The 26,211-nt window shown below is 40.3% G+C and overlaps 1 protein-coding gene across 6 annotated transcripts; it reads right to left on the reverse strand.

Moving 5' to 3' along the window:
• Positions 1 to 208: 208 nt before the first annotated feature.
• Positions 209 to 24,479, reverse strand: LOC132398643 (uncharacterized). 6 transcript variants are annotated; one of them, XM_059978353.1, is made up of 9 exons: positions 24,347 to 24,363; positions 23,293 to 23,421; positions 21,519 to 21,617; positions 20,751 to 20,808; positions 17,605 to 17,854; positions 16,457 to 16,558; positions 16,163 to 16,289; positions 10,115 to 10,335; positions 209 to 3,615 (listed from the first exon to the last, which is right to left on the reverse strand). In XM_059978353.1, exons 3-9 carry the CDS (start codon positions 21,522 to 21,524, stop codon positions 2,385 to 2,387), a joined length of 1,995 nt encoding a protein of 664 aa, XP_059834336.1. In that variant the 5' UTR covers positions 21,525 to 21,617; positions 23,293 to 23,421; positions 24,347 to 24,363; the 3' UTR covers positions 209 to 2,384. The 6 variants fall into 6 exon arrangements, with proteins under 6 accessions (XP_059834336.1, XP_059834335.1, XP_059834334.1 ...); XM_059978352.1 differs by having other exon boundaries at positions 23,371 to 23,421; positions 24,347 to 24,362; XM_059978351.1 differs by lacking the exon at positions 24,347 to 24,363 and adding an exon at positions 23,141 to 23,234 and having other exon boundaries at positions 23,371 to 24,305.
• Between the last annotated feature and the right edge of the window lie 1,732 nt (positions 24,480 to 26,211).

Below are 26,211 nucleotides of genomic sequence, written 5' to 3' on the forward strand. Positions count from 1 at the left end.
AGAATGAACCAATGCATTATATGCAAGTATTATAAAATAAAGTATGTAATAGGTCAGATCGAAAGGGATGGGATCACAATTGCACCCTCTAAACCATGCAAACAGTTGTGTCTGTCAATATGGATACCCATGATCATTGTATTCCTGCCAATTAAGCAGATTTAGAACTTCAGCAATCTTTAAAATTATCTTTATCCAGGCTAAAATGGCCAAACATCTGAAAATTATTTTATTTAAGTAGTTGTTATAATGTCTGAAATAATGACACAGAAGCACAAAATACATTCATATAACCTAAGAATTCAGGCTGGTTCGATAGATGTAGAATTTCAAAAACAAGTTCCTTGCTAAGTTAGTATCTGCCAAAATGTATATGTTTGTCAGGCATTTTAACTTGATACAGCACTTTCCTTGTAAAATTTATTTTACATGGTTACCATGATAAAGGAGTTAAATATCAGCATTCTAAATACATTCTAAAAGAAAAAGAATTTCAGGACGTATGTTGTATACATTTCCCTGACACTATATGTACCTATTGAAACCTATTGAGAAATATTTACCTATTGCCTTATGTGTGAAAGATATGTTCGAGTAATTTTGTGCTTAAGTCAACAAATCATCTATACAGAAGGTGCAGCAATGATTATTTCATTCAAATATGTCAAATGCAATATAAAATACTGAATTATTTGAATATTTGTTTCAAATATGAATTTAACATTTTTTGAAATAAAAACACAAGACAACGCTCTAATTGTATGGAATAACAACATTCACAGTCATACAACTTACGCTTAAAGAACTTTAAACTTTGCATGAGACTGGAAGCATTCATTACAATATATTCAAATCCAGTTGTGCCTAAAATCATTTTTTTTAATGAAATCTTGCAACCTGGTGCTCTAGTTTCATCCCACAGCCCTTTAAATGGCCACTGTAAATTGCCCTTGCTACGTAAATGAGTGGTAGAAACTTGGGAGAGTTGACGTGAATGTGGGGAGAACAGGGTGCGTGATGACACAGACTTAATGAGACAAAGGGCCTGTTTCTGTACTCAATAACTCTTTAGGCCTGTCTAAAAAGAAATAAGATTCTAATTCATGAACTATGAAGGCTGAGTTAGTTCTTGCAGCAATTAAAAACAAATTTCTGGACAGGCAGTTTTGAGATGCCTTTTGAACGGGGTGGAAGTACCTCCAGCTGATGGCTTTGCTCCTGACTTCAAAAATGTATTGAGGTCAGAGGTACTTATAGTGCAGATGAACAGCCGAAGGAAATTTCCTTTTGGTGACTCTCCAGAAATTGGGCCTGTGATCATTTGACAGTCGTGTGGTGCAGTTTTAAAAACTGCCCAGTTTCCGGAATATAATTGATTTAAGTGTTATTCAACTCAGCTCCCATCACATTATATTGATGCCAAGGATCTATTTGCCTGTCTCGCGTGGCTAAAATTAGGAAGGGTGTTCTGCACATTATAAAACACCTCACCACATTTGGATGGACAAGTTGTCTGCCCATCAGATTAGCCCTCCCATTCCAAATGTATTATTAAGAATAAAATTTTCATAAGATGATTAAAGTGAGGAATGGCCCAAGCATGGTCCATCACAAGCATGAAAAATGTAGCATTTCTGGGCCTCAAGAATTGAGAGACCATTATGTTCAAAATCAGAGCAAAACGTCATCCTTGTGACATCGATCATCTTCATGAACCTCTTCTAGACTCTGTCCAATGTCAAAACACCCTTTCTGAAATATGGGCCCAAAACTGATGACAATACTCCAATTGAATTTAGAAGCCAAGAGGTAATGTTGCAGCTACATAGGACCCTGGTCAGACCCCACTTGAAGTATTGTGCTCAGTTCTGGTCGCCTCACTACAGGAAAGATGTGGAAGATATAGTAAGGGTGCAGAGGAGATTTACAAGGATGTTGCCTGGATTGGGGAGCATGCCTTCTGAGAATAGGTTGAGTGAACTCAGCCTTTTCTCCTTGGAGCAACAGAGGATGAGAGGCGATCTGATAGAGGTGTGCAAGATAATGAGAGGCATTGATTGTGTGGATAGTCAGAGGCTTTTCCCCAGAGCTGAAATTGTTGCCACAAGAGGGCATAGGTTTATAAGGTGCTGGGGGGTAGGTACAGAGGGGATGTCAGGGGTAAGGGATAAAATGTCAGGTGACTTCCATAGGGCGTAGCTTGGAGCTGGAGAATAAATAGGAAAGGACAATGAACAGTCAGCATCTCTTCATCAGCTCCTCGTCACTGTGCCTTCTGCAGCCTCCCCTCCCAATCCTATCCCTGTTAAATAAAGTCTCCTGCAGTTACCTGCCAATGAATAGCCATCAGCTAAAAAACTGACAAACTCCTAGATTGCCTCCCGCTAAGAAGGTGTTCTGCATGGGATTGGAGTAGGACACGTCATGGTTATTTTCGGAACTTCATCACCTTGAGAACTAAATATCTCAACCGTACGTTTCGCTGAGGGACTTTTACACCATATTAAATCTTGTGGCTGTGGGAATTGTAAATGCTGTGGTTCATCGTTGGGCTGAAACGTGCAGTTTTCCCTCTGACAACATTGATTAGAATGCATATTTGCACTTGCTTTCATGTCCCTATTCCTGCCGAATCCTTGCTCCACTGTGCTACAGTAACACAATCGCTCCAGTCTCCGCTGTGTTGCGGTCTGCAATTCCAGATTACAAGCATGTCGACGGCAATGATTAGAAGATTGATGGCAATGTTGTCTTAGCTTCCTGTACTGCTTCTGATCGTAACAGGACTTTGTACAAAACTTTGTGGATTCCTCGGGAGCTGAGCACACATAAGCTTGTGCAGTTTGGTTTAATGTTCGATAGAGTGGCTCAAGTTTCGTTCGTAAACAAGCTTTCATGCTTCTGGCTAAAGTCTGATTTACACAAGCAGCACTCCACTGCTCTCCAGTCTTGGGGAGATGCACAGTTGTTGTTTGAGAATGAGCCGGCCAGTCAAGTGACTTCTTCAGCGAAGACTTTAGAGGTTGTGCCTGATTATGGTGCCCCGCACCACACTTCAAGAGCACTGGAGTGTTGGCGCATATGCTTGCTCCCCTCTCTTGCAAAATCTGATTCAGGTCAAAAGTGTGCTCTTCACTTCCACCATCTTCACGCGCACCAGAACTAACTTTGGAAACTTTATCAGAGTGTTTGCTGACTGCACTGCAGCAAGCTGTTTTCTGAGATATTTTGTTTGAAAATGACTTCACAGGTGATTTGCTTAAACTGGTTACTACAGAGGAGCTTACTTTAGTCTCTTGATGTTTACTGCCAGGCTCTCTAATTACTTGTTTCATTTTTCCTTCATATCTCTCACAATTTGGAGTCACAGGAAAGAAACTGTGACCATCTGGGTTCTGGAAAGTCAGTTTAGGTATTACTTTTGCAGCTCCATCATCTCCTTGCTCCCCATTGACATTTTCTAAATTGTGAACACAGTTATCATCAAAACACAACGTGTCCGGGCCCGTGTGTACATTACAGTTTGCAGCCTGACTTACAGATCTGTGCTTGAGCTCCAAGTCCAAGGCAATTCCATTTGCACAGCAGGGACTGCAGTCTTGCTCCAGTTCAGTCCTTCAAAATGTAAAAACACTTTAAGGATACATTTTAAATCTTTACAAGAAGTATTATTTATACTGGAGATGATATTACGTCTTGCTTTCTCCATATTAAATAGTGAACACTTTGTTTTCAATCTATTCATTCATGGAACAGCATTTATTAACCTTAATTTGTCAGGCAAGTCAGAATTAATCAGGTTGGCATGTGGCTAGAGCAGGGGTTCCCAACCTGGGGTCCATGGACCCTTCAATTAAAGGCAAGGCTCCAAGATATAAAAAAGGTTGAGTACCCTTGGTCTAGAGTTACATATAGGCCAAACGAAAAAAGGGAATAATTAGTGGTCTAGATACCAGCTTATTGGCTGCCATTACTTAAATTAGTCATTTCAGTTCAGATGTATTTAATTAATTTATTTTAAGGTCACCCCTTTGCAATCCCCAGGACCAAGTCATGACGCCCTGACAGTAGGTTATTGCACTGTACGCCTGCCCTGTAATCACTGCATCTTTCAACCGCAGCACACAAACAGCCATTTTATCGAACATAGAACAAAGAACAATACAGCACAGTACAGGCCCTTCGGCCCAAAATGTTGAGCCGACCTTTAAACCCTGCCTCCAATATAACCCCCCCCCCCACCTTAAATTCCTCCATATACCTGTCTAATAGTCTCTAAAATTTCACTGGTGTATCTGCCTCCACCACTGACTCGGGAAGTGCATTCCACTCACCAACCACTCTCTGAGTGAAAAACCTTCCTCTAATATCCCCCTTGAACTTCCCTCCCCTTACCTTAAAGCCATGTCCTCTTGTACTGAGCAGTGGTGCCCTGGGGAAGAGGCGCTGGTTGTCCACTCTATCTATTCCTCTTAATATCTTGTATACCTCTATCATGTCTCCTCTCATCGTCCTTCTCTCCAGAGAGTAAAGCCCTAGCTCCCTTAATCTCTGATAAGAATCCATACTCTCTAAACCAGGCAGCATCCAGGTAAATCGCCTCTGTACCATTTTCAATGCTTCCACATCCTTCCTATAGTGAGGTGACCAGAACTGGACACAGTACTCCAAGTGTGGCCTAACTAGAGTTTTATAGAGCTGCATCATTTCCCCGCGACTCTTAAACTCTATCCCTCGACTTATGAAAGCTAACACTCCATAAGCTTTCTTAACTACCCTATCTACCTGTGAGGCAACTTTCAGGGATCTGTGGACATGTACCCCCAGATCCCTCTGCTCCTCCACACTTCGAAGTATCCTGCCATTTACTTTGTACTCTGCCTTGGAGTTTGTCCTTCCAAAGTGTACCACGTCACACTTCTCTGGGTTGAACTCCATCTGTCACTTCTCAGCCCACTTCTGCATCCTATCCTATGATTCTGACTCTCTGCAATCTTCAACAATCCTCTACACTATCTAAAAAAACCACCAACCTTTGTGTCGTCTGCAAACTTGCCAACACACCCTTCTACCCCCACATCCAGGTCATTAATAAAAATCACGAAAAGAAGAGGTCCCAGAATCGCTCCTTGTGGGACACCACTAGTCACAACCTTCCAATCCAAATGTACTCCCTCCACTACAACCCTCTGCTTTCTGCAGGCAAGCCAATTCTTTTGGTTGCTGATTTTCCCCTGCACTTCTTTGCATATCATTTTCTCTTTAATGAAAGTATGAAAACATTTCAGGTACCAGAAATACTTAGCATGGCAGGAGGTATCTGTGGAGAAAGAAACGATTAATGTTTCAGGTTAAGTATCCTTTCCCAGAACAGAAAAGGAGATTAAAGAAGCTTGAGGAAGGAGATCCAACATTTTCTGTTTTTTCAAATACTTCCTGCAATCGCAATGTTTAAAATTCTCAATTAAGTATTCAATAGTAGGAAGCTGAGGTGGGTGGCAAACTGTCCCCAAAGTGGCAAGGTTGATAGGTCATCACCAGAAAAATTTGGACTGCAGAGGGAGAGATTTGTTTGGTCCCCACACTTCAGAATGAGGATTGTAAGAACAACGTAGGAAAGGAAAAGAGGGAAGGTTGATTATACAGACAAGCTTTTAAAATCAAAATCAGACTTGAACTGCAGAAAAGTTAAAACATGGAAGAGCGTTTGTAAAATAATTAAGCTGGCCCCATTTCATAATCAGGTGAATTATTTCCTTTCAGGTATTGATCCAACTTCCCAATGATTGTCACAGTTGGATCTGTCCCCACCACTAATCCTAATAGTGCACTCCAAGTCCTAACCACGTGCTGTGTAAAGACAAATACTTTTCTTTGACTTGACACCTTCACTCTATTCTTTTGTTTTTGACTCTTCTACCACTGGAAAAAGCTTCTCCACATTTATTCAGTTTTGCCCTTCATGATTTGCAGAAAAATAGATATTTGAGAGGGTGATAATGGGGCAGGAAATAGAGATTGTATTAAATGTTTATTTTAAAATTGAGATATTGTTTAACAGAGAGTCAAAATAGTCATACTGGCTTAGTGTAAACAAAATCTGATACAGGTAGCATATTTTTGGATCATCTCCAGATTCACCATCATCATATACGCCATATCGTATGATGTAGACAATCATGGTCCTACGGCAAATTTCTTTTGCAGACATGATTTGCCATTGCATTCTTCTGGGCAGTGTCTTTACAAGATGGGCGACGTGGCGTCAATGGTCACATAACCAGGACTTGTAATATGCACCGACTGCTCATACGGCCATCCACCGCTCCCATGGCTTCAAGTGACCCTGATCAGAGGGTAAACAGGTGCTACACCTTGCCCGAGGGTGACCTGCAGGCTAGCGGAGTGAAGGAGCACCTTACACCTCCTCTGGTAGAGATTTATCTCCACCCCACCAACCATCTCCAGTTTAAGGATGCTGTAACGAGGAATATCAACCTGGTGTGTACTGGAACAACCCAAGGATTAAACTAACAGTGGTATTAGTAAGAACTTTGGCAGAGCCAAAGTGAAGGGAATCAAGGTATGGGGAGGAGCTGGAAATGAGTAGCTTAGTGGAGATGCATGTGTGTGTGGCTCCTGAGAAACTCCCTCTGGATAAGCTGTGACATCAAGGCAGTCAGCCTCAGACACTTGCCAAGGAGAATCGTGGAGCTGACGACAAGGTTTTTTGCAGGATATTGACTTTACTTTTCCAATTTTAGATGATGGAAAGTATCTACTCATTCAGCAATGAAGGCAAGCTAAGCAATATTACAACTTAGAGACAGAAGGAGGATTGAGAACGGTGGTGGTGAACTTGTGCACGTGTGGAGATGAAAACGACTGTTCCAGGTTATGATATTGAGTGGACAGCATGTTGGGGAGGGAGGTAAATATTGATCAGAGCAATCTCCAGAGGAAACGGGGAATTAACTGGCTTTAGCTGGAATCAGGTAACTATAGGTGCCAGGTGGTGGAATGGTGTTGGAGGTCAGCATGGTCTACTGTACATTCTGAGTAGCAACTATCATCAAATATATCAAAATCGCAATAAGGAATTCAAATGGATACTTATAGATCAATCAATTCACTGAGTCAGTCAGCAACTAACTGTGCTACAAACGCTAAATCTTTGAGCAATGATCTCAAATTGGTGCCATGGTAGCATTGCGGTCAGCAGGATGCTACCACAGCTCTGGGCATCAGAGTTTGGAGTTCAATTCCAACATCGTCTGTAAGGAGTCTGCACCTCCTTGCCATAGAGCGTGTGGGTGCTCCGGTTTCCTCTCACAGTCCAAGGATGTGCAGGCTAGTAGGTTAATTTGCCTTTGTAAATTATCCCACGATTAGACTAAGTCTAACTGGGAGGTTGCTGGGTGGCGCGACTCGAAGGACATTCTGAGTTGGATCTCAATAACACAGGCAGTGTGTTGTGTTCAATATTTCATATTCTTTGAGAGATAAATCTAATCTCTTCAGGCAAAAGATGCTTCTTGGAGCTTCTAAAGTTGTAAATACTGTCTCTGAATTTGGGTTATTGTCTACTTCTACAACTTGAGCACCATTGATCAAGAACAGGAAGTGAAATGAGAAAGCTTAGCACACCAAATAGCCTTTTCTAAGTTTGATTAATAAAGCAAGAACTCATTTCTAACGTCCCTTAGCCTTTTATGTTGGTTTTACATTTTCAAAGTGTGTGCTGACGAAAGGAGGAAAATACGAGAAATATTGAGAGATACAGAAAGGAACAATGAAAGGAAAAGTAGATTCAAGTTGTAATAATGGAAGAGCAAATAAAAATTCATAATAACCTAACAACTTGTAGGATTTTGTTTACTTTTTCCAATCGGCTTTTAAGTATTTAGTCTGTAGTTAATGTTTACTCTAGTTAGTTCTTCGGTTCTGCTCGGTGGACTGTGATGCCTGGGAACCGTGGTGTCTTTCTGCTGCAACTAATGGCCCAGATCATTCTCATTTTCAGTCAGCAGCTCTGTAGAGCTCCACTGAATTATATCCTTGGGTGGGTGAGTGCATTCCTTGCAACAGTGCCACAACACAGAAGCTGCTGCTGGCTTTCCAATTGTAGCAGACAAGAATGAGCTTTGCTAACTATGACAGACGGACAGCCACGGCAGGGAAATCTGGATTTTGATGTATCCTACAGGACCACACTGGAGCAGGAGAGGTGGAGAGGGTCAGTACACTTAACACTCCTGGGTGTTACTATTTCAGAGGAACTGTCCTGGACCCAGCATGTAAATGTAATTGCAAAGAAAGCACGCAGCGCCTCTACTTTCTCAGGGGTCTGCGGAGATTCAGCATGACATCAAAAACTTCAATAGAGTGTATTGCCTGGCTGCATCACAGCCTTGCATGGGAACACCAATGCCTTTGAACAGAAAATCCTACAAAAGGTAGTGGATTCAGTCCAGTGCATCACAGTTAAAGCCCTCCCAATCATTGAACACATCCAACTGAAACACTGTTGTAGGAAAGCAGTGTCCATCATCCTAGATCTTCACCACCCAGGGCATCCTCTTTTCTCACTGCTGCCGTCAGGCAGAATGTACAAGAGCCTCAGGACTCACACCACCAAGTTTAAGAACAGTTACTACTCCTCAACCATCAGGCTCTTGAACAAAAGGGGATAACAATACTCACTTGCCCCATCATTGAAATGTTCCAGCAGCCAATGATCTCACTTTAAGGACTTTTTATTTTATGTTCTCATTATTTATTGCTATTTATTTATATCTGCATTTGCAGAGTTCATTGTTTTCTGCACTCTGGTTGATCTTTCTTTGATTATAGTTACTATTCTATAGAGTTGCTGAGTATGCCCGCAGGTAAAAGAGTATCAGGATCGTACGTGATGACATACATGTACTTGGATAATAAAATTTACTTTGACCTTTGATACAAAAGGATTGTCTAGCCATGGGGATCATTTGGGTGGGGAGGCGAGCTGATTCAGCACAAATCCTCCTGTTGCTGAAAGGAGTTCTGCAAAGGGAAGTAAGAACGCTTTGCAACAACAGTGATGATGCACTGATACCGTACAAGGAATGCGTCAGTCATGACTGGAATTCAGTAACCATACATTTATTACAAATTGAAAATGGGTTCACATCAAGTGTCAGCAACCAAAATTATGCTCAAGAACCACTTCTCACACATCTATATCAACTCATCAACATGGTACAAGGTGATGCTACTTAATAGGAAGAATGAGGAGGAATAATACAGAATAAAGGATATTGTTCTACAATGAGTGCAGAAGCAGAGGGACCAGGGATATGGGTGCAACCATCATTGAAAATGGCAAGGTAGGTTGAGAAAGCAGCTGATAAGGCACACACAGTTCTAAACTTAAATCAACAAAGGAACAGAGTATAAATCACAGAAGTAATGCTAAGCCTTTATAAACCAGTGATCCAGCCTCAAGGGAAATATAGTGTTCAACTCTAGTTGCCTCTGTCTAAAAAAAACTGTGAAGATATTACAAAGGGTCCAGAAAAGATCTTCAAGAATGGTTCCTGGGGTGATATTATAAGGATAGATTCGAGGGAAGGACTGCCTTCTTTAGATAAGCATGAGGGAAGATTGAATAAAAATACACAAAATGGCGAGAGGTAGGGACTGAATAGATAATGGAAGGCTCCTCACTAGCAGATGGCCTTGGACTAGAGACCACAGGTAAACAATATGTAACAGGTAAACAAATGAAATTCGGAGTGCAATAAAGAGAGTGTTATTTTTTTAAAAAGAACTCAGTGTGTGGTTGGAATCAGGAATCCACTGCTTGTAAAGTGGGCGAGGAAGGTTCTATTGAGGCCTTGAAAAGAATATATATGTGGAACTAGTGAACTGCTCTAGGAGAGAGATGATATGGACTCCTGCCCTAAAAGCATTCAATGATTTCCAATGGAAAAGCAGAGCTATTGTTACATGCTATGGTATTAATGGATTAAAGTGGAGAACAACGTTAGAATTAATGGCTTTTCTTAACACTGAAGTGGGGCCCTCTGATACATTAAAATGGAAATACATTTTAACAGCAGCTTCACTTCACCTGGTATTTCCTTTCTCTGCAAGTGAAGTTGCCGAAGGTCTTTGTTGCCTATTAACAGCTTTTCTCACAAAGCTTTTTGTCCACTTCATTCTTGCAACAGAGTCTGATGAGCTATTTGCAATGTTAGCACTTTTTACACTCTTCACATTTAAACTCCTGCCACCATCCACTGCGTACCCAAGTCCTCCCTGGAACCTTGCTGTCACCTTTGTTCTTGCCTGCTTTGTTAAAAGAGAGTGAAGCTTGAGCAAGGTTGTAATAACAGAATAAAAGACAAGCTTATAAGTAAAGCAAGTGATCTGACTTTGCAAAATATGACACTTGTAGGAGCAGCAACCCCAATATTAAATCTGGGAATTAAAAGCTCCTCAGTACAGGAGTGAGAGCAAGTAGCGTATAGTTCTAGTTCAGATCTGATTAGTGTTATGGTCCTTACCCTTGGTAACCTTCCGGTATTTGCATGGACAAGATGAATAGGTGGTACTATTAAAGTGGTCAAGATGATTTGTAGATGGAGGAAAGTTACGTCCCCCAGTGTGATAGTCTTGGAAAAAGGGGTACCATGTTCAAATTTGAGCTCACACGGCAGTGAAATTAAGAGCTAGTGAAATCTAGAACAGTCTCCCACATGAGATCATTAAAACCAAATCAATGAAATAAATATCTTGCAACAGAATTTGTTCAAAGAGAATATTAACAGATCATAAAGTTAAAGCATGATTAGACAAATCCCCAAAAAATAAGTCCCCAAAAAGGCTTGGAAGCTAATCGGAGCTACCATCAGGTGGGTGGTACACAGAAATCTCATGTCCCACACAACTAGATTTAAGAACAGCTACTTCCTTTCAACCTTTCTATTCTTGAAGCAATGGGCAAAACCTTAATATCCATAGATTCGCACCACTATGACCAGTTTGCAAGAAAACTGACTTTTTTGTCCTAATTGTGTTGTTTCTTCTAAAAATTGTGTACAACTTGTTTTTTGTTATTGTGAATGCTGGTTCTACGGTGCTACAAGCCTCCGATGTTACTGCAAGTACTTTTTCCACTGCACACATCCATGCATACACGTACTTCTGAACATGAAATAAACTTGGCTTTAAATAAGTTAGCTTGCTTCGTTTCAAAGAACCTGAGAACTCTGAATGGGGCAGCTCAGTGTATCACATCTACAATAGCTGCTTTGAAAGAACTATCCAATTGCAGCACCATTCCCCCACCATTTCCTCCTAGCCTAGCAAACGTATTGCAATGGATTTCAAAATTCTCACTGGCATTCGGGGGTCACAGTCCATCATTCATTGTACTTCTCTAGCTGCTTTACATTCTTCCCTCCCTAAACAATATTTTGTTAGCCAACAGGCAGCTGAACAATTACCATTGGTTTTACACACCAGCCAAAGTTGAATTTCATAACTGATCCTGCGACAGCTTATTTAAACTAACTTGGCATGAAGGAATGGCTGGACTGCAAGTCGAGCAATGCATGAGCAAGCCAAAGTTCCAACCATTCAGATGAGTGGGTAACTGTGTAAATAATTAAAGTAACATCCAGATGTTTCCTCTGCAGTGTTATGTGCAGTGTGGGAATAATCCAAATTCCATTGTGATTTTTATTTAATCTCAAAACAGGGTGTAAAATTGCAATTATCAGAAAAAAGATCATAATACAGGTTAAGGCCAGAAAATCAAAGGACTTGTCACCCTTCTCAAATTGCAGCCTTTTCTTCCTTTAAATATTATTTTGCCAAGAAAAGCAAGAACAGAGGACTTTACAGAAATTTTAGTAAGGAGTAGGATTAGAGGGTAACATATACAAGCCAACTGGTGAAGAGTTGGGAGGAAAATTGCAAAGCACAAGAGCATTGGAAATTAGGCATCCGTTAGTCTTGTGAGACCATGGATTTGCGCCTTGGAATGTTTCCAGGGCACAGGCCTGGGCAGGGTTGTATGGGAGACCGGTAGTTGTCCATGCTGCAGGCCTTCCCCTCTCCACGCCACCGATGTTGTCCAAGGGAAGGGCACTAGGACCCAAGCAGCTTGGCACCGGTATCATCACAGAGCGATATGTGATTAAGTGCCTTGCTCAAGGATACAACGTGCTGCCTCAGCTGAGGCTCGAACTAGGCCACCCGCCAACACAACATTGGGAATGGCAAATAGCAAAAGACGATATGAGACCCACTCAGCAATTCAGGAAGAGAAATGATGACCCTCATCAAAAATGGAAAATGACGATTTTACAGACTGCGGGGAGGGTGGAAAGAACAGTATCCCCAATAGTGTGTAAACCAATGTTTTCTGCTCTATTGATACTTCCCACACCAATGCATTAAGCTTTCATTTTTTTTTTTGCCCATAGTTTCCTCTCTGCTGATCGGTCAGGGCTCTTCAACTGCACTTCCACTCTCGTTCATTCTTCACCCAGCGGACAAGCATAGGGATCCCCTATCCTCACTTTCTATCTCACCTTTACAATATTAATCTTCTGCAAGATTTAACTGCAAATGTGTTCCCCTTTCCTGTCAGCATTCTAAATGGATTATTCCTTCTTGTGATGCCCGATCCACTCTTCCACTTCCACCATCATTCCCCTCCTCACAGCACATTCCCACGTAAACTCAGGAACCACTACGTCTGCCCTTTCACACGCCACTTCCTTTCCCACCATGCGGAGACCAAGTCCTTCCAAGTGAGGCACCTGCACTTCTTCCTTTTTAGTATATTAGCTTCAATGCCCTCGACACCGCCTTCAGCCGAATGGAGACACCACTGGGGACTACTTTGCAGAGTACCCGTGGTCACTCCACGGGGGTGGCCCCAAGTTTCCAATTCTCTTTCACTTTAATTGCCTATCCCACTCTAACCTGTATGCTTGCCCTCCTACTTTGCTCTGACAATGCCCAATGGAAATTTGACATGTCACAACTTTTATTGTGGTAGTCCGCAGTGCTTAAGACTTAGTGTTCAGATAATCAACCCTTGGCACCATGGTGGTATAGCTAGTCAAGGTTTTATTGCACAACTGCAGTGAACCAGTCCCAATCCTGACCTTCGTGTGCAGTTTGTCTTTCCCCCATCACCATGTAAGTTTCTTCCAAGTGCTTTCCTTCCACATCCCATAATGTGGAATACAGGAGGGAGACTTAAATTTTGGCTGAGTGGTGTCATAACAACAATTTCTCACTCAACATCAGCAAGACCAAGGAAGTGATTGTAGACTTCAGGAGAGGGAAACCGGGGGTCCATGAGTCAGTCATCGAAGGATCAGAGGTGGAGAGGGTTAGTAACTTTAAATCCCTACATGTAACTATTTCAGAGGATCTGTCCTGGACCCAGCATGCAAGTGTAATTGCAAAGAAAGCACAGTAGTTCCTCTACTTCCTTAGTAGTCTGCAGAGATCCAGCATGACTTCAAAAACTTTGACGAATTTCTACAGATGTGCAGTGGAGTATGTACTGACTGGCAACATCACAGCCTGGTACGGAAACACCAATGCCTTCAAACGGAAGGGTAGTGGACTCAGCACAGTACATCATGGGTAAAGCCCTCCCAACCACTGAGCACATCTACATGAAACACAGTCGTAGGAAAGCAGCATCCTCCATCAGCGATCCCACCACCAAGGTCATGCTCTTTCTCACTGCTGCCATCAGGAAAAAGGTACAAGAACCTCACATCTCACAGCACCTGTTTCAAGAACAGTTACTACCCCTCAACCATCGGGCTCTTGAACAAGGTAATAACTACTCTACTTGCCCCTTCATTGAGATGTTCTCACAACCAATGATCTCACTTTAGGGATTCTTCATCTCACTATCTCATGTTCTCGTTATTATTTATATTTGCATTTGCACAGTTTGCTGTCTTCTGCACTCTAGTTGGTCTTTCATTAATTCTGTCCTAGTTACTATTCTATAGATTTGCTGAGCATGCCCACAGGAAAATGAATCTCAGAGTTGCATATAGTGACATATATGTACTCTAATAATAAAAGTTACTTTGAACTTTGCAGGTTAGTGTGATAATTAAACACTGTAAACTCTCCTAGTGTGAGGTGAGTGATAGAATCTGGAGGGAATTTGCAGAGAATGAAGTGGGATGAGGGTAGGTGGGTGCTTGGATAGCAAAGACTCAACAGATTGAAGGACTTTCTGATCTGATGGCTTCTGCCTTGTCTTCTAACAACAGCTTTTAAGGAAGTAATTGCTTCATTACTTTGGTTTGAAGCTATCATGAACATTCCAGTCATTCTTCTCTACAGCCTAAAGAGCTTGTTTTCCCACTTTTCCATTTCTGATGAAGGGCTCTTGACTTGAAAAAATAAATTCCCCCGGATGGCGTTTGAGCTACCAAGTGTATTTAACATGCTGTGTTTGTGCTTTGAATTTCTAGTATCGACAATTTTTTTTGGCTAAAATGAGCAGAATGTATTATGAAAGTAGCCTTGGATTAGAGTGTAGAATTGTTATTTAACAGAGCACATAAAAATAGATATGACTGGGGAAACCCAACAAGGATTTATGAAAGGGAAATCATCTTTGATAAATATGAAGAGCCCTTTAACACAGAACCGGATAGGCAAGAGAAGTATCAGTAGACATGATACAGTATTTAAATATTTAAAAGCAGGTAATGGATAACAGTATACGAGGTTATTAAGATTAGGGCTCATGAATCTTAAAGTAACATATTAATAATGGTTTATGCATAACAAGAATGTGTGTCACTTTCAAGGACGGGCAAACTATAACTAGTGGGAACCAATAATATTAGCACATGGAATTTGTCCAGTTATATAACCTTTTACTTAGCTGATAGAACCTGGTATAATGCGTCCAAGTTGTTAACGATATAAAATCAGCTGGGAAACTAAACCAAGGGGAAGAATGTGTAAAAATAGATGAGTTGACTGGATAAAAACATTGTAACACAGGGAGTATAATAGGGAGCAATGTTGAAAAAAAGTAAAGTGGAAGCTTTAAATCAGAATGGTGGGAAAATGGCGGATGTTTAAATACGCAGAAATCTGGATGGTCCGGGAGAGAAATCACAGAAAATTGATTTGCATGTATAACAAAGTTAGTAAAGCAAATGTCTTTATTACCAGGGAATTTAAACAAAATAGGGATTTTAAATGCCTATAATAGGATCCTGGGTAGAAATCAGATATGCCGTTCAGTTTTAACCCAAGGAAGAAAATACTTCTCAAAGCCGACACAGTTGAGGTTGTCCAAACTCTTTCCTGGGACTGGGAGAATTAACCTTGGAGTTAAGATCGAGTTGGCAGGATTTACATTCTCTGATGTTTAGAAAAATTGGAGGAGCTCACACTTAAACTTGCAAAATTTTCAAAAGGCTTGGCAGGGAACATTTTCCAAACATGGTTTCCTGCTTAGAATTTAGGACGGAGATAAAATGAAATCTGTTCAAATTTTCCATAAGTTTTTGGTGATTATACAACGGATATGTTCAAGACTAAACAGATTTTTAGATAATAGCATGATTAAGGGACACATGGATGCTACAGAAATGTGCAATTGAAATAGATAATCACCTGCAATTTTATTAGATGTTTGAATAGGGAAATGGGGTGCTCATACCTTATGCTGTTTTCTTCGGTAATATATTTCAATTATCAGCTCAACTAGATCATTGTAAATCTGCACTATGCTGCAATTTGCAATAGGCCATATTAGAATCCTATATTATGAATTCAGTAAAGTTAGTTAGCAGATCAACATGTATCAATTGGTTTAGTATTTTAATCTGTCAGAAAATGCATCGACTTCTTTCCTTCTTAATTAATTTGTACGTGGGTATTTATTTACTTGGGGCTGCATAACCAAATACGACAAACAAAATAGGCACAAAAATCAAATTATGTGAGACTGTGTTTACTAAATACTACTCTGCTCACTAAACTGTGGTAAAGGGAACATCTTCATTTACTTATTATAAATTATTGCACTGAGATAAATCACACCACCAGCAGAAACATATCTGATTCATAATAAAGTTTTCTTAAAAACTCTGTCATCACATACTGTTTGGAACTTTGTTATTAATGGTCCATTGCATTGTCTCAAAGATGGGTTGTCCTCAACTTCACTGCTGCCCAAGCCAGTGTTATTTGAATTTGTTGATCCTTCTGCAGAATTTTGCATATTTTTTCTAAAAAAAAACGGAAACAGATCTTCTTGTAGATTTCCGCTCAACTATTTTCCTTCCAGTATTTAAAAGTAAATCAGTTAAGATTTTATTTTATTTATACACAAATGTACCTTAGTACATTGTGCTGCATTTTTTTATGGAAAAATGCAAAATTGAAATGTGCAAACCTTGTTGTACAGGTTTCTGAAAGACCTGACTTTCTTCCTTTTCTATTTCCTACACATTTTTCTTTATACGTCATATTATCACGATTCCCAGTCTTGTAACCCCTGCAACAAAATGTAAAAATATTGTATATTGTGAAATTCACAGCTGACAAATTCTGATATCATACTACGCACACAAAGCCGCCCACCCAATCCCCCCATCTTTTGAAAGAAACACATCTTTTATTGGATTTCTAATATTTTGGCCACTGCAATATTTTTTAAACTATATGCTGATGAATATCTTCATAAAATGAAAGTAGTTCATTTTCAAGCTTTGTGTTTCTTATATTACTTCAAAAACAGCTTTTTTTTTGGTCTTCTGGTACTTTAGATGTTGACCTTGTTACAGCTGAGATAATATATCAAATCCTTAAGCTTAATATCTCAAATTTCCTTACAACAAAGGAGGCTGCACTACACCTCCTCAATTCTACTCTGAGTATTAAGTGTTCCCTTTAATCCCATGTCCACATCTCCTCTCCTCAGTTCTCATCCACCCATCTGAAACAGGAACAACTTAGTGACCAAGTAACCTACCAACAGGTCTTTGGGATGTGCAAGGAAATAGATGCACTCAAGGGAAAACTAAGGACTTACAGGAAGAATGTCAAAGTTCAAAGTAAATGGAGAAATTGCACATGGACAGCACCCAAGGTCTGAAAAGTGGTTTTAAGAGCGTGACAACAAGCCTGCTTGCTGCTGCCTCACAGTGCTGCCAGTAAAAAGACTGTTCAATAAAATTTACTTTCCATTATAAATTTAGTGATTGCCTTTAATTTGTTGATTAACCAACCTAATATCCAAAACTATAATCGAATTGAGTATGTTAAATTATTAATAAAAGTTCTCATATTTTCAGGGCCTAAATTTACACTTACCAGTACACAAGTTCAACACAATAAGAGCCCTGTGTGTTAATTATTGAAATCAAATGAAGGCAAATGTGAAAAGTAATGAGCTTTAATGTTGAAAGATAACAGAATTAAAAATAATTTCTGGTTTAAGAGATAAAGGCTAGTAAAGTAAATATTGAAACATTCCTAAAAGCAAAACGATGAAAATTCTGATCTATTTTCAGATTCGGTATAAGAGATGGAATTTCTTACCTTATTACCAATGGCAGATTGGTGGGCATGGGAACATAATCCCTCTGCCAATGAAATCCATTCAATTTAAGAGTTTTCTTCCTCGCCATAAAGTAGTCAGCAATATGAGAAATTGGCACTTGTTCTTTTACATCATTCTCGTGAACAACAGCAGAGTTGATTTTTGGAAGATGTGGGATGGTCGTGTGCATGTTGGTTCTGTTTTCTGGAACACCGCTATGAGGATACTTTGATGTAGCCAATAAGTCATCTAAAACATGTGTTTTTTATATTTAAAAAGTTGTGGAAAAAAAACAAGATCTGTGTTTCTTATTTCTACTAGGAAGCATACCTTCTATTCCCACAATCTCTAGAGGTATTGAAAAATGTTGCAATACTGCCCATTTTCCTTAGCAATGAATTGGTAATTCTGCCCAGAATTGCACTGGAATCTTTTTCTTGGTGAATTTTCATACTTGCCACAACATTAAAATGTTTTATTTTATATTAAATGATACAAGTTTTTGACTCATTAGAAAACCTTTCTGGCTGCAGTGAAGCTCCCAAACCCAGTTCCCATTCCAAGCTCTCAGCCTGCATTATTCTTGTTTGCAAAATATTAACTACTCACCCAAGTACCTTTCAAATGCAATGAGACTTTCTGCTTCAACCACCCATTTAGCAGTGAATACCAGGACAGCAGCATTCCACAAGTGTTAGTAAAATTTCAACCACCCCCCCCCCCCCACCCCCACAACCTCTCTACAACTCCATATCGATTTGGACATAGGGATTAGAATTTTATATTGGAGCCTCTGGGGTACCAGGAAACAAAGCAAGGCAGCAAGGATCACAGCAAGGCAAGCCTGATTTGATATGTACACAGAAAAGACTGCAGTTGTTAGTTTCTAAAGCAACACGAAGTGCTGGAGTCAGGGAACATCTATGGAGAGAAATGCACAGTTAACATTTTGGGTCGAAGAAAGGATCTCAACTTGATATGTCAACTGTCCATTTCCCTCCTTATTTGTAGTTTCACGTGCATGTAGAAGATAGTTAACTTCTACTTCTATCTGCGAAACCTGACACAACCTTTACTTTTTTTTATTGAAAGGGTGCAAGTTCAGAAAGCACCATTACTTCCGAACAGGATTTGTATGGCTTGTTACAGCCTTGGATGGGACTAGGAAAAGTGCTGTCATGCACAGTTTGCACTGGAGAGAAAGGGAGAGAGGTAGGGTCAGCACTGATTCACCTCAGTTGCCTGTGGTTGGGTATTTGAGGGAACAGTACAGGAAGTGTTGAGGATGTGTTTCAGTGTGAGCTGTGTGTGGGGGGCAGGTTCTGCACAGGGTTAGTTCCGATGCTCAACTTCAGGGGATTCTTCTACTTCTTGCTTGTATACAAATTGGGGTGGATTCACAAGCTTGGCACAGTGCAGAACTGGCTCCAGGCAGCTTTTGAGGGCTCAGCGGTTAACATTCTGGGTGTAATTTCTGTGACACTGTAATTTCCTTTGGGATCAATAAAGTGTCTATCTAATTTGTTTACTTTTTATCATTTGCACGATTTGTTCTTTTTTATCCGCACATTATGTATCTGACAGTCTTTTGTCATGTGGGTTTTTCTTAATGGGCTCTATTGTGTTTCATTGTTTTGTGGCTGCCTGCAAGAAGACGAATCTCAAGGTTGTATATAGTTCGAGAATAAAAATGTTTCATTTATATTTTTTGATTTTATGTGCCTGTGATGCTGCTACAACTACGTTTTTCATTGCATTGTATGTGTGCACATGACAATAAACTTGCCTTTGACTTGTGTACTTGGAATGGTGTTAGCGGCTGGTGATAGCTGATCTATCCTGCTGGCTGTACTGTTGCTCGAGATTGGTGGATGTAGTCATGAATTAGACATTTAATTTAAAAGCCAGCATTTACAGGTAAAATATTTTGCTTGTAATATTGGTCGGATGTGGTAATTGAGCCCTGCTTGAGCGTGAAGAGATGTGAAGGGTAGATTAATTTTAGACAGCAAAATTAGTGAAAAATGCATGGGTTTGATGTGTTTGGGAAGACATGGACTATGGGGTTGGAAGCTTGAGGTCCAATGAGGATGGGGAGACAGAAAATCCTCTCCAACTAAGTTTTGAACCTCTGGAGCTCTCGGCATAGAGAATGTAGATGCTCAGCTATTAATCATGAGGTAGTCACAAACTTTTAAAGGGACACTTTATTATAGGACAAATTAATTCACTTAGAGTCCATGAGTCATACACTATAGAAACAGACCCGTTGGCCCAACCTGACCATGCTGGTTGTATTGCCCAGTGAGTTATCCATAAGACTGTATTTGGACCCTAGCTTCATAAACCTCCCCTATCCATGTACAGTACCGTGCAAAGGTCTTAGGCTAGAGTGCCTAAGACTTTTGCATAGTACTGTGCTGTCAACTTGGAGCAGAAAGCGAGTTTGTAGATCTGACAGGAGCAAAGGATGTTGGGAATGGCAAGGGTGGAGTGCTGTGGGAGGAATGTGGGACAGGTAGTAGGGAAGGTGTGCCAGAGTGGGAGGGGGGAGGAGGCTGGCGAGGGTGCAGACACACCCAGCATTAAGACACCAGGTAAGGTCATTTGATTCCACACAATTCGTTTATTGATCATTACAGAAGGCCTCTCTGGTGCTTCCTGCTCTCCTTCCTGTGTCTTCCCCTTTTCCCAACCATAATTTCCCTCTTCCTGACCCTTTCCCACACTCAGTCCACAAAAGAAACCTAGATGAGAATCAGGTTTATCATCACTCACATGAGACAAGTTTTTTGTGCAATACATAAAATTACTACACTCTATACCTTACACATATACTCTATACACATATACTATATATGTGCCTAAGACTTTTGCACAGTACTGTACTTACCTAGATAGTTTTGTGTAATGAATTCTTAAAAAAGCACAGTATTTATATTTCAAATACAGTAAATCTCCCATTAATTGTTGATTACTATTGCAAGTGTAGTTAATCTAACAAGCCAATCCTGATATTTTCATAAGAATATGAAAAATACAAGCACTTTAATTAGTCTCAAAGACAACAATGAACTGATTTCTGCAGGTAAAGTCACCTTGAGAAACTTCCATAAAATTTAAAATTCATAAAATTCAACTTTACCTGAAACTCTCAACTTTCCCTGCGATTTTATTGGTCTTTTGTACAGTTTGATAGGATTCTGTGAATATATTAAAATTTAAAGTTCAGTACTGTATTCAAATACTGAATCGTACCATTGAAAAAGTGCAACAAACAAGCTGAATAAGTCAGGAACAACACACACAAAATGCTGGGGAAACTCAGCAAGTCAGGTGAATGCTTGACCTGCTGAGATCCCCCATCAATTTTTGTGTGTGTTGCTCAAGATTTCCAGTATCTGCAGAATCCCTTGTGTTTTATAATAAGTCAGAAATGTGTATTTTACGCTGGTAGATATAGTCATTACTCACCGTACGAAATTTTGATAAATATATTTTAAAAGTAACCACAAAATTTACTTGACGTAATATTCATTGTCAGTCTTTAGATAACTCTAGCATAAAAAGATATGATTTTCGTTTCAATACTAAATTTATTCTGAAAACGTGGATCTGATTTCACAACTGTCAGCTGAAGCCTGGGATGACTCTAGGTGCAGTGTTAATTACTAATTGTTAGAGACCTACAGTACTATCTTTAGTGACAAACAGAAATAATGTTAAAAATGATACAGTAAACACACACTCCCAATGATATTGCATTAAAATTTAATATGTTTCAACAGGAAAAAGTCTATTTTATAAAACTTAATATACAGTATTGCCAGAATTGAATTCCAAAATATTTTAGCGACATTATTAGGTAAATAATTTAGACTATTATTTCCACTTATAATCTAATAGGACTTACAGACATCTCCTTCAGCAGTTTTTGTTCTCTATTTAAGTTAGTCTTCTCATCAACTCTCTTTTCACTTTTTCTTATAATAGTTTTAAGAATGTTGAAAACCTGATGGATAAATGAAGATGCAAAATACACCACTTTACTGAATCGACAAAGCAAAATTTCAAAAACAAAAAATACTAGCAGCGAGTAAGACCGCTCTACTAAATTGACAAAGTAAAGTTCAGTGAAATCATTTACAAGTCACTCAGTAATTTGCACTTTGGTAAAATTAAGAAATAAACTGGCTATTTGATGTACTTTGCATAATCCTTCCCCACATTTAGACCCGATTATTTATGAATACTGAGCCCCAACCACCTAAATGTAAATCCACATAATCTCTTAAAGAAACTTATTAAGTCCAATGTGGTTGAACCTGAGCTGTAGAATCTGTAACTTCTTTAAATAATTGGAATTTAAATATTCCCATTGTGAGAGCAGCAATAGTTTTTCTTGCATAGGCTCTGAGTTTAGTAGTCTGTTCTAATTCATGTCATTCTGTAAGACCATAATAAGCAGGAGCAGAATTAGGCTATTTGGCCCATCGAATCTGCTCTGCCATTTCATCATAGCTGATCCACTTTCCTTCTCAACCCTACTCTCCTGTCATATCCCTATAACATTTCATACCCTTACTATTCAAGAACCTATTAATCTTCACCTTAAATACACCCAATGACCAGGTCTCCACCACTGCCCGTGGCAATGAATTCCACAGATTCATCAACCTCTGGCTAAAGAAATTCTTCCTCATCTCTATTCTAAATGGACATCCCTCTATGCTGAAGCTGTGTCCTCTGGCCTTAGACTCCCTCACTATAGAAATATGCTTCAATGAGAGCTTCCTCTTCTTCTACATTTCAGTGAATTCAAGCCCAAAACAATCAAACACTCTTCATACGGTAACATTAGTTTGTCAACAGCAGCAGGTAGGCTACCAATTCAAGCAACACACCCAAAATGTTGGTGGAACACAGCAGGCCAGGCAGCATCTACAGGAAGAAGTACAGTTGACGTTTCATAGTCCTGACAAAGGGTCTTGGCCCGAAACGTTGACTGTACTTCTTCCTATAGATGCTGCCTGGCCTGCTGCGTTCCACCAGCATTTTGTGTGTGTTGACTTCAGGTTTATGTCTGGTTGTGAACTTTTGTACTTTTCTATTTTACAAGGTGTGCTATGGTTTCGGCATTAGAGGAAGACTTATTTGAGACTCTTCAGCAGAAAGCTGTACTGTCATCTTGTTTCAAATCTAGGATGCTCATTACTAGAGACAAATTTCCATGTCTAAGGTTATTAATGTAAGTGTGAATGCTGGGAAGGAGCTTTAATGAGATTTTTGTGGTTGCAGATATGTCACCAAAATTGACCGATTTCGAAATCAGCGTTAAAAAACAACACTGCTCCTGTTCACCTTGCTACAAAATGCAAGGAAAACTGTTAATATTTTCCTAGACTTCTTGAATATACTCTTCTCCATCCAACACAAATAGTTGCTAACATTTATTGTACACTACACTATATCCAGTAATTTTTCCACTTCATTCTGTGTTATATACAGTATTTTGGCAAAATGTTCTGTACTCACGTGGAAACAAGTGCCCCACGCTTCTCAGACCGAAAGGTTGGTCTAGCTTTACAAAAGCAGATGAGAGCAAGCTTCGGTATAATTAATCTGCCGTCTAAACCCCAAAGATGTTAAAAACATAATTTTAGAATGGGGACAGCTGTTCGACCTACCTTTAAAATGTAACGTTGATTTAGCAGCAGCAGCGGATGCCACGATTTCTGAGCAGAGATAATCGCTTGAGCACTTACCTAAACAATTGTTCAAACCCAAGCACCATCCTCGATAGGTCCCTTTCCACCCTGTACAAATCACAGCGGATAAAACGTCGACGCTGCGAGATGACAGCTGCTGTGACATTTGTAAATGACTTCCAATAAAACCCGATCATCGGTTGGACCCAGTGCACAGAACATTTGCTAAACGCTGAGCGTGATAGGTGTCTCATGCCCTCTGGTTACGCCTTCCATCATGCTGTGTATGTTAGGGTGTTTTTGCGGGCATGGCCCCTGTTCAGCAGCGTGGCTCATGCTCCGCTGGACTTGCACCGTGTCGAACCTAGCTGTTTCAGAATCTTCCTACCAAATCCAACCGCATACCACCCAACAACGACTCCACCCACCGGAAAAGGCGCCTCATCTGTACCGTTCAACCGAAAACCAACTCTGCTGCAGAGAAGTTCATAGAAGTTTATATTTCTAAGTGTAGAGAGTATCGCGAGAGTCCGCCGTGCGGGGGTGTTTGTGCTGACCGCGAGAGGAGAGATTCCGTAGGGTCCCGCCGCCGGTCAGTTCGAGGGGGCAGGAAGAGACCCGCGGGAACCACCTCCCACGGAGAAAATGCAGTGACTCCAAATCCAACCTACAATCCCGCATTAGACCCCACCAATACACACACAGTGCCGACATTCTACAATTATCTCACAAGCTCTTAATTTTGTTGAAGACAAAGTTCAAAGTCGGGAGGAATATTCGGGATGGAACTGAGAGCGTCAAGCCCAAACATCCAAAAACACACAGAAACCCTGGGTACGCGATCGAAGAATGCTAAACCCAGATCAGGCACCACCATCCCGGTGATTTACCGCACGTCTTGACAGAACCTACTGAAAGCAAAGCGAAAACAGATCCACAATCCAAGGGACTGCCCAAGTCAAATATAAGCAATTTAACTAACAAACTCCAGACTGTCACAATAAGCTTTTCTAATATACCAATTGTGAAATACCTTTAAGTTGACCAACATACACTCTGCGAGATGGGCAGTTCTGCTAGAATGCCCTGTAACCCTCTGGACTTTAGAAAGCTACTGACAGACGCAACATTGATCAAATCCTAGTAGCTTCTCGCTCGCTTTGGGCGTGACCGTCCGTCAGTCACATACTATACCCTCGAAGCAGGAGCAAACGTGCCGTAAGAAATTGAAAAGCTGGAGGTGTATACAGGTTGTGCACCCCTTACCTGAAATGCTTCGGACTTTTGAGTATTGGCATTTATATAAAGAGATAGCTTAAAGATGGGACCCTGCTAAACACAAAATCCATTTACAGTATATTACATTTACAGCTTATATGGTACATATATCCTTAAGGTAGATTTATTTAATATATGTAATAATTCTGTGCATGAAACAATGTGTACATTGAACCACCAGAAAGGTAAACGATCACGACCTCGGGCGCCCAGGTGGACGGTCAGTAGATGTTTGGCGTTGCCATCATTCTCGACTCTAAATTTACCGACATGTAACCAGTCCAGTCTTTGTCTTGCACACCAGCACCTAACAGTAATTATTGCATACTATTAATATAATTAAGGTAATACACACAAAATGCTGGAGGAACTCAGCAGGCCAGGTAGTACCTATGTAAAAGAGTGAACAGTCGACATTCCGAGCCGAGACACTTTGTGATTAACATTAACGAAACCGGCTGGTGAAAACCAACGGGGCTCTTTCTCTATTGTCTGTGGTGAGTCTTCCCAGCGCCCTGTGGAATGTTCTATTTGTGGCATCACGTCAGCGTTCAAAAACAAATTAGGATTTTGGAGATTTTCGGATAAAGTTCTCAGACTGTACTCGTTTCTTGTCTCCTAAAATTATTAGACAATGAATAAAGTAAAACTGTCACTACCACCACCACCCCCGTTATGTCTCTCCAACATTTTCAGTTATTTTTGCATTATATTCAGAGTAATTGTTTAGCTTTTTAAAAAAAGCATCCTCAATGTCACAAAACCATCGCAGTGCTCCGGACTTCCGTTTTAAATATACATCCCACTAGTCTGGGGCTGTTTTCTCCCGCCCCCGCCCCCCCCCCCCACAACACTGCAGGGACAGACCCTCCATCTCCACGCTAACCAGGGCTTTCAACAACTGATGGGTGTAAGATGGCAGATAATAATAGTCAATCCAAGCTATACCAACCATCCAGATAACCACATTTCAATTTATAAGGAAGAGCACTGGCCACAATAAACATCACAGCTGTAGCAAACACTATTAAGTTATCTACCATGAGGACAAATTTTAAGTATATTATGAAAGTACATACAGTACTTGAAACTGTATTCAGGCCTGAGATTCATTTTCTGTGGGCATACTCAAAGCTATAGAAAAATAGACATAACAGAATCAATGAAAGGCACCCCAACTAGGGTGTTCAACCAGAGTGCAAATAAAGAAAAAATAAAATAAATAAGTAATTAATATCCAGAACCCGAGATGGAGAATACTTGAAAGTGAGTCAATTGGTTGTAGGAACATTTCAATGATGGGACAAGTGAAGTTATCTCCTTTGGCTCAAGAACTTGAATGTTGAACCTGGTGAAGTTATCTCCTTTGGCTCAAGAACTTGAATGTTGAACCTGGTGGTGAGTCCTGAGGCTCCTGTACCTTCTTCCTGATGGCAGCGAGAAGGAGCATGTCCTGGCTGGTGGGGGGTCCTTGATGATGGATGCTGCTTTCCTGTGACAGTTTTTAATGTAGATGTGTTCAATGTTTGGAAGGGCTTTACCAGTGACAGACTGGGCCATATCCACAACTTTTTCTAGGATTTTTCATTCAAGGGCATTGATGCTTACAGCATTACAACT

Source organism: Hypanus sabinus, chromosome 8 (assembly GCF_030144855.1).
Source record: "Hypanus sabinus isolate sHypSab1 chromosome 8, sHypSab1.hap1, whole genome shotgun sequence".
NCBI classification, from domain to species: Eukaryota; Metazoa; Chordata; class Chondrichthyes; order Myliobatiformes; family Dasyatidae; genus Hypanus; species Hypanus sabinus.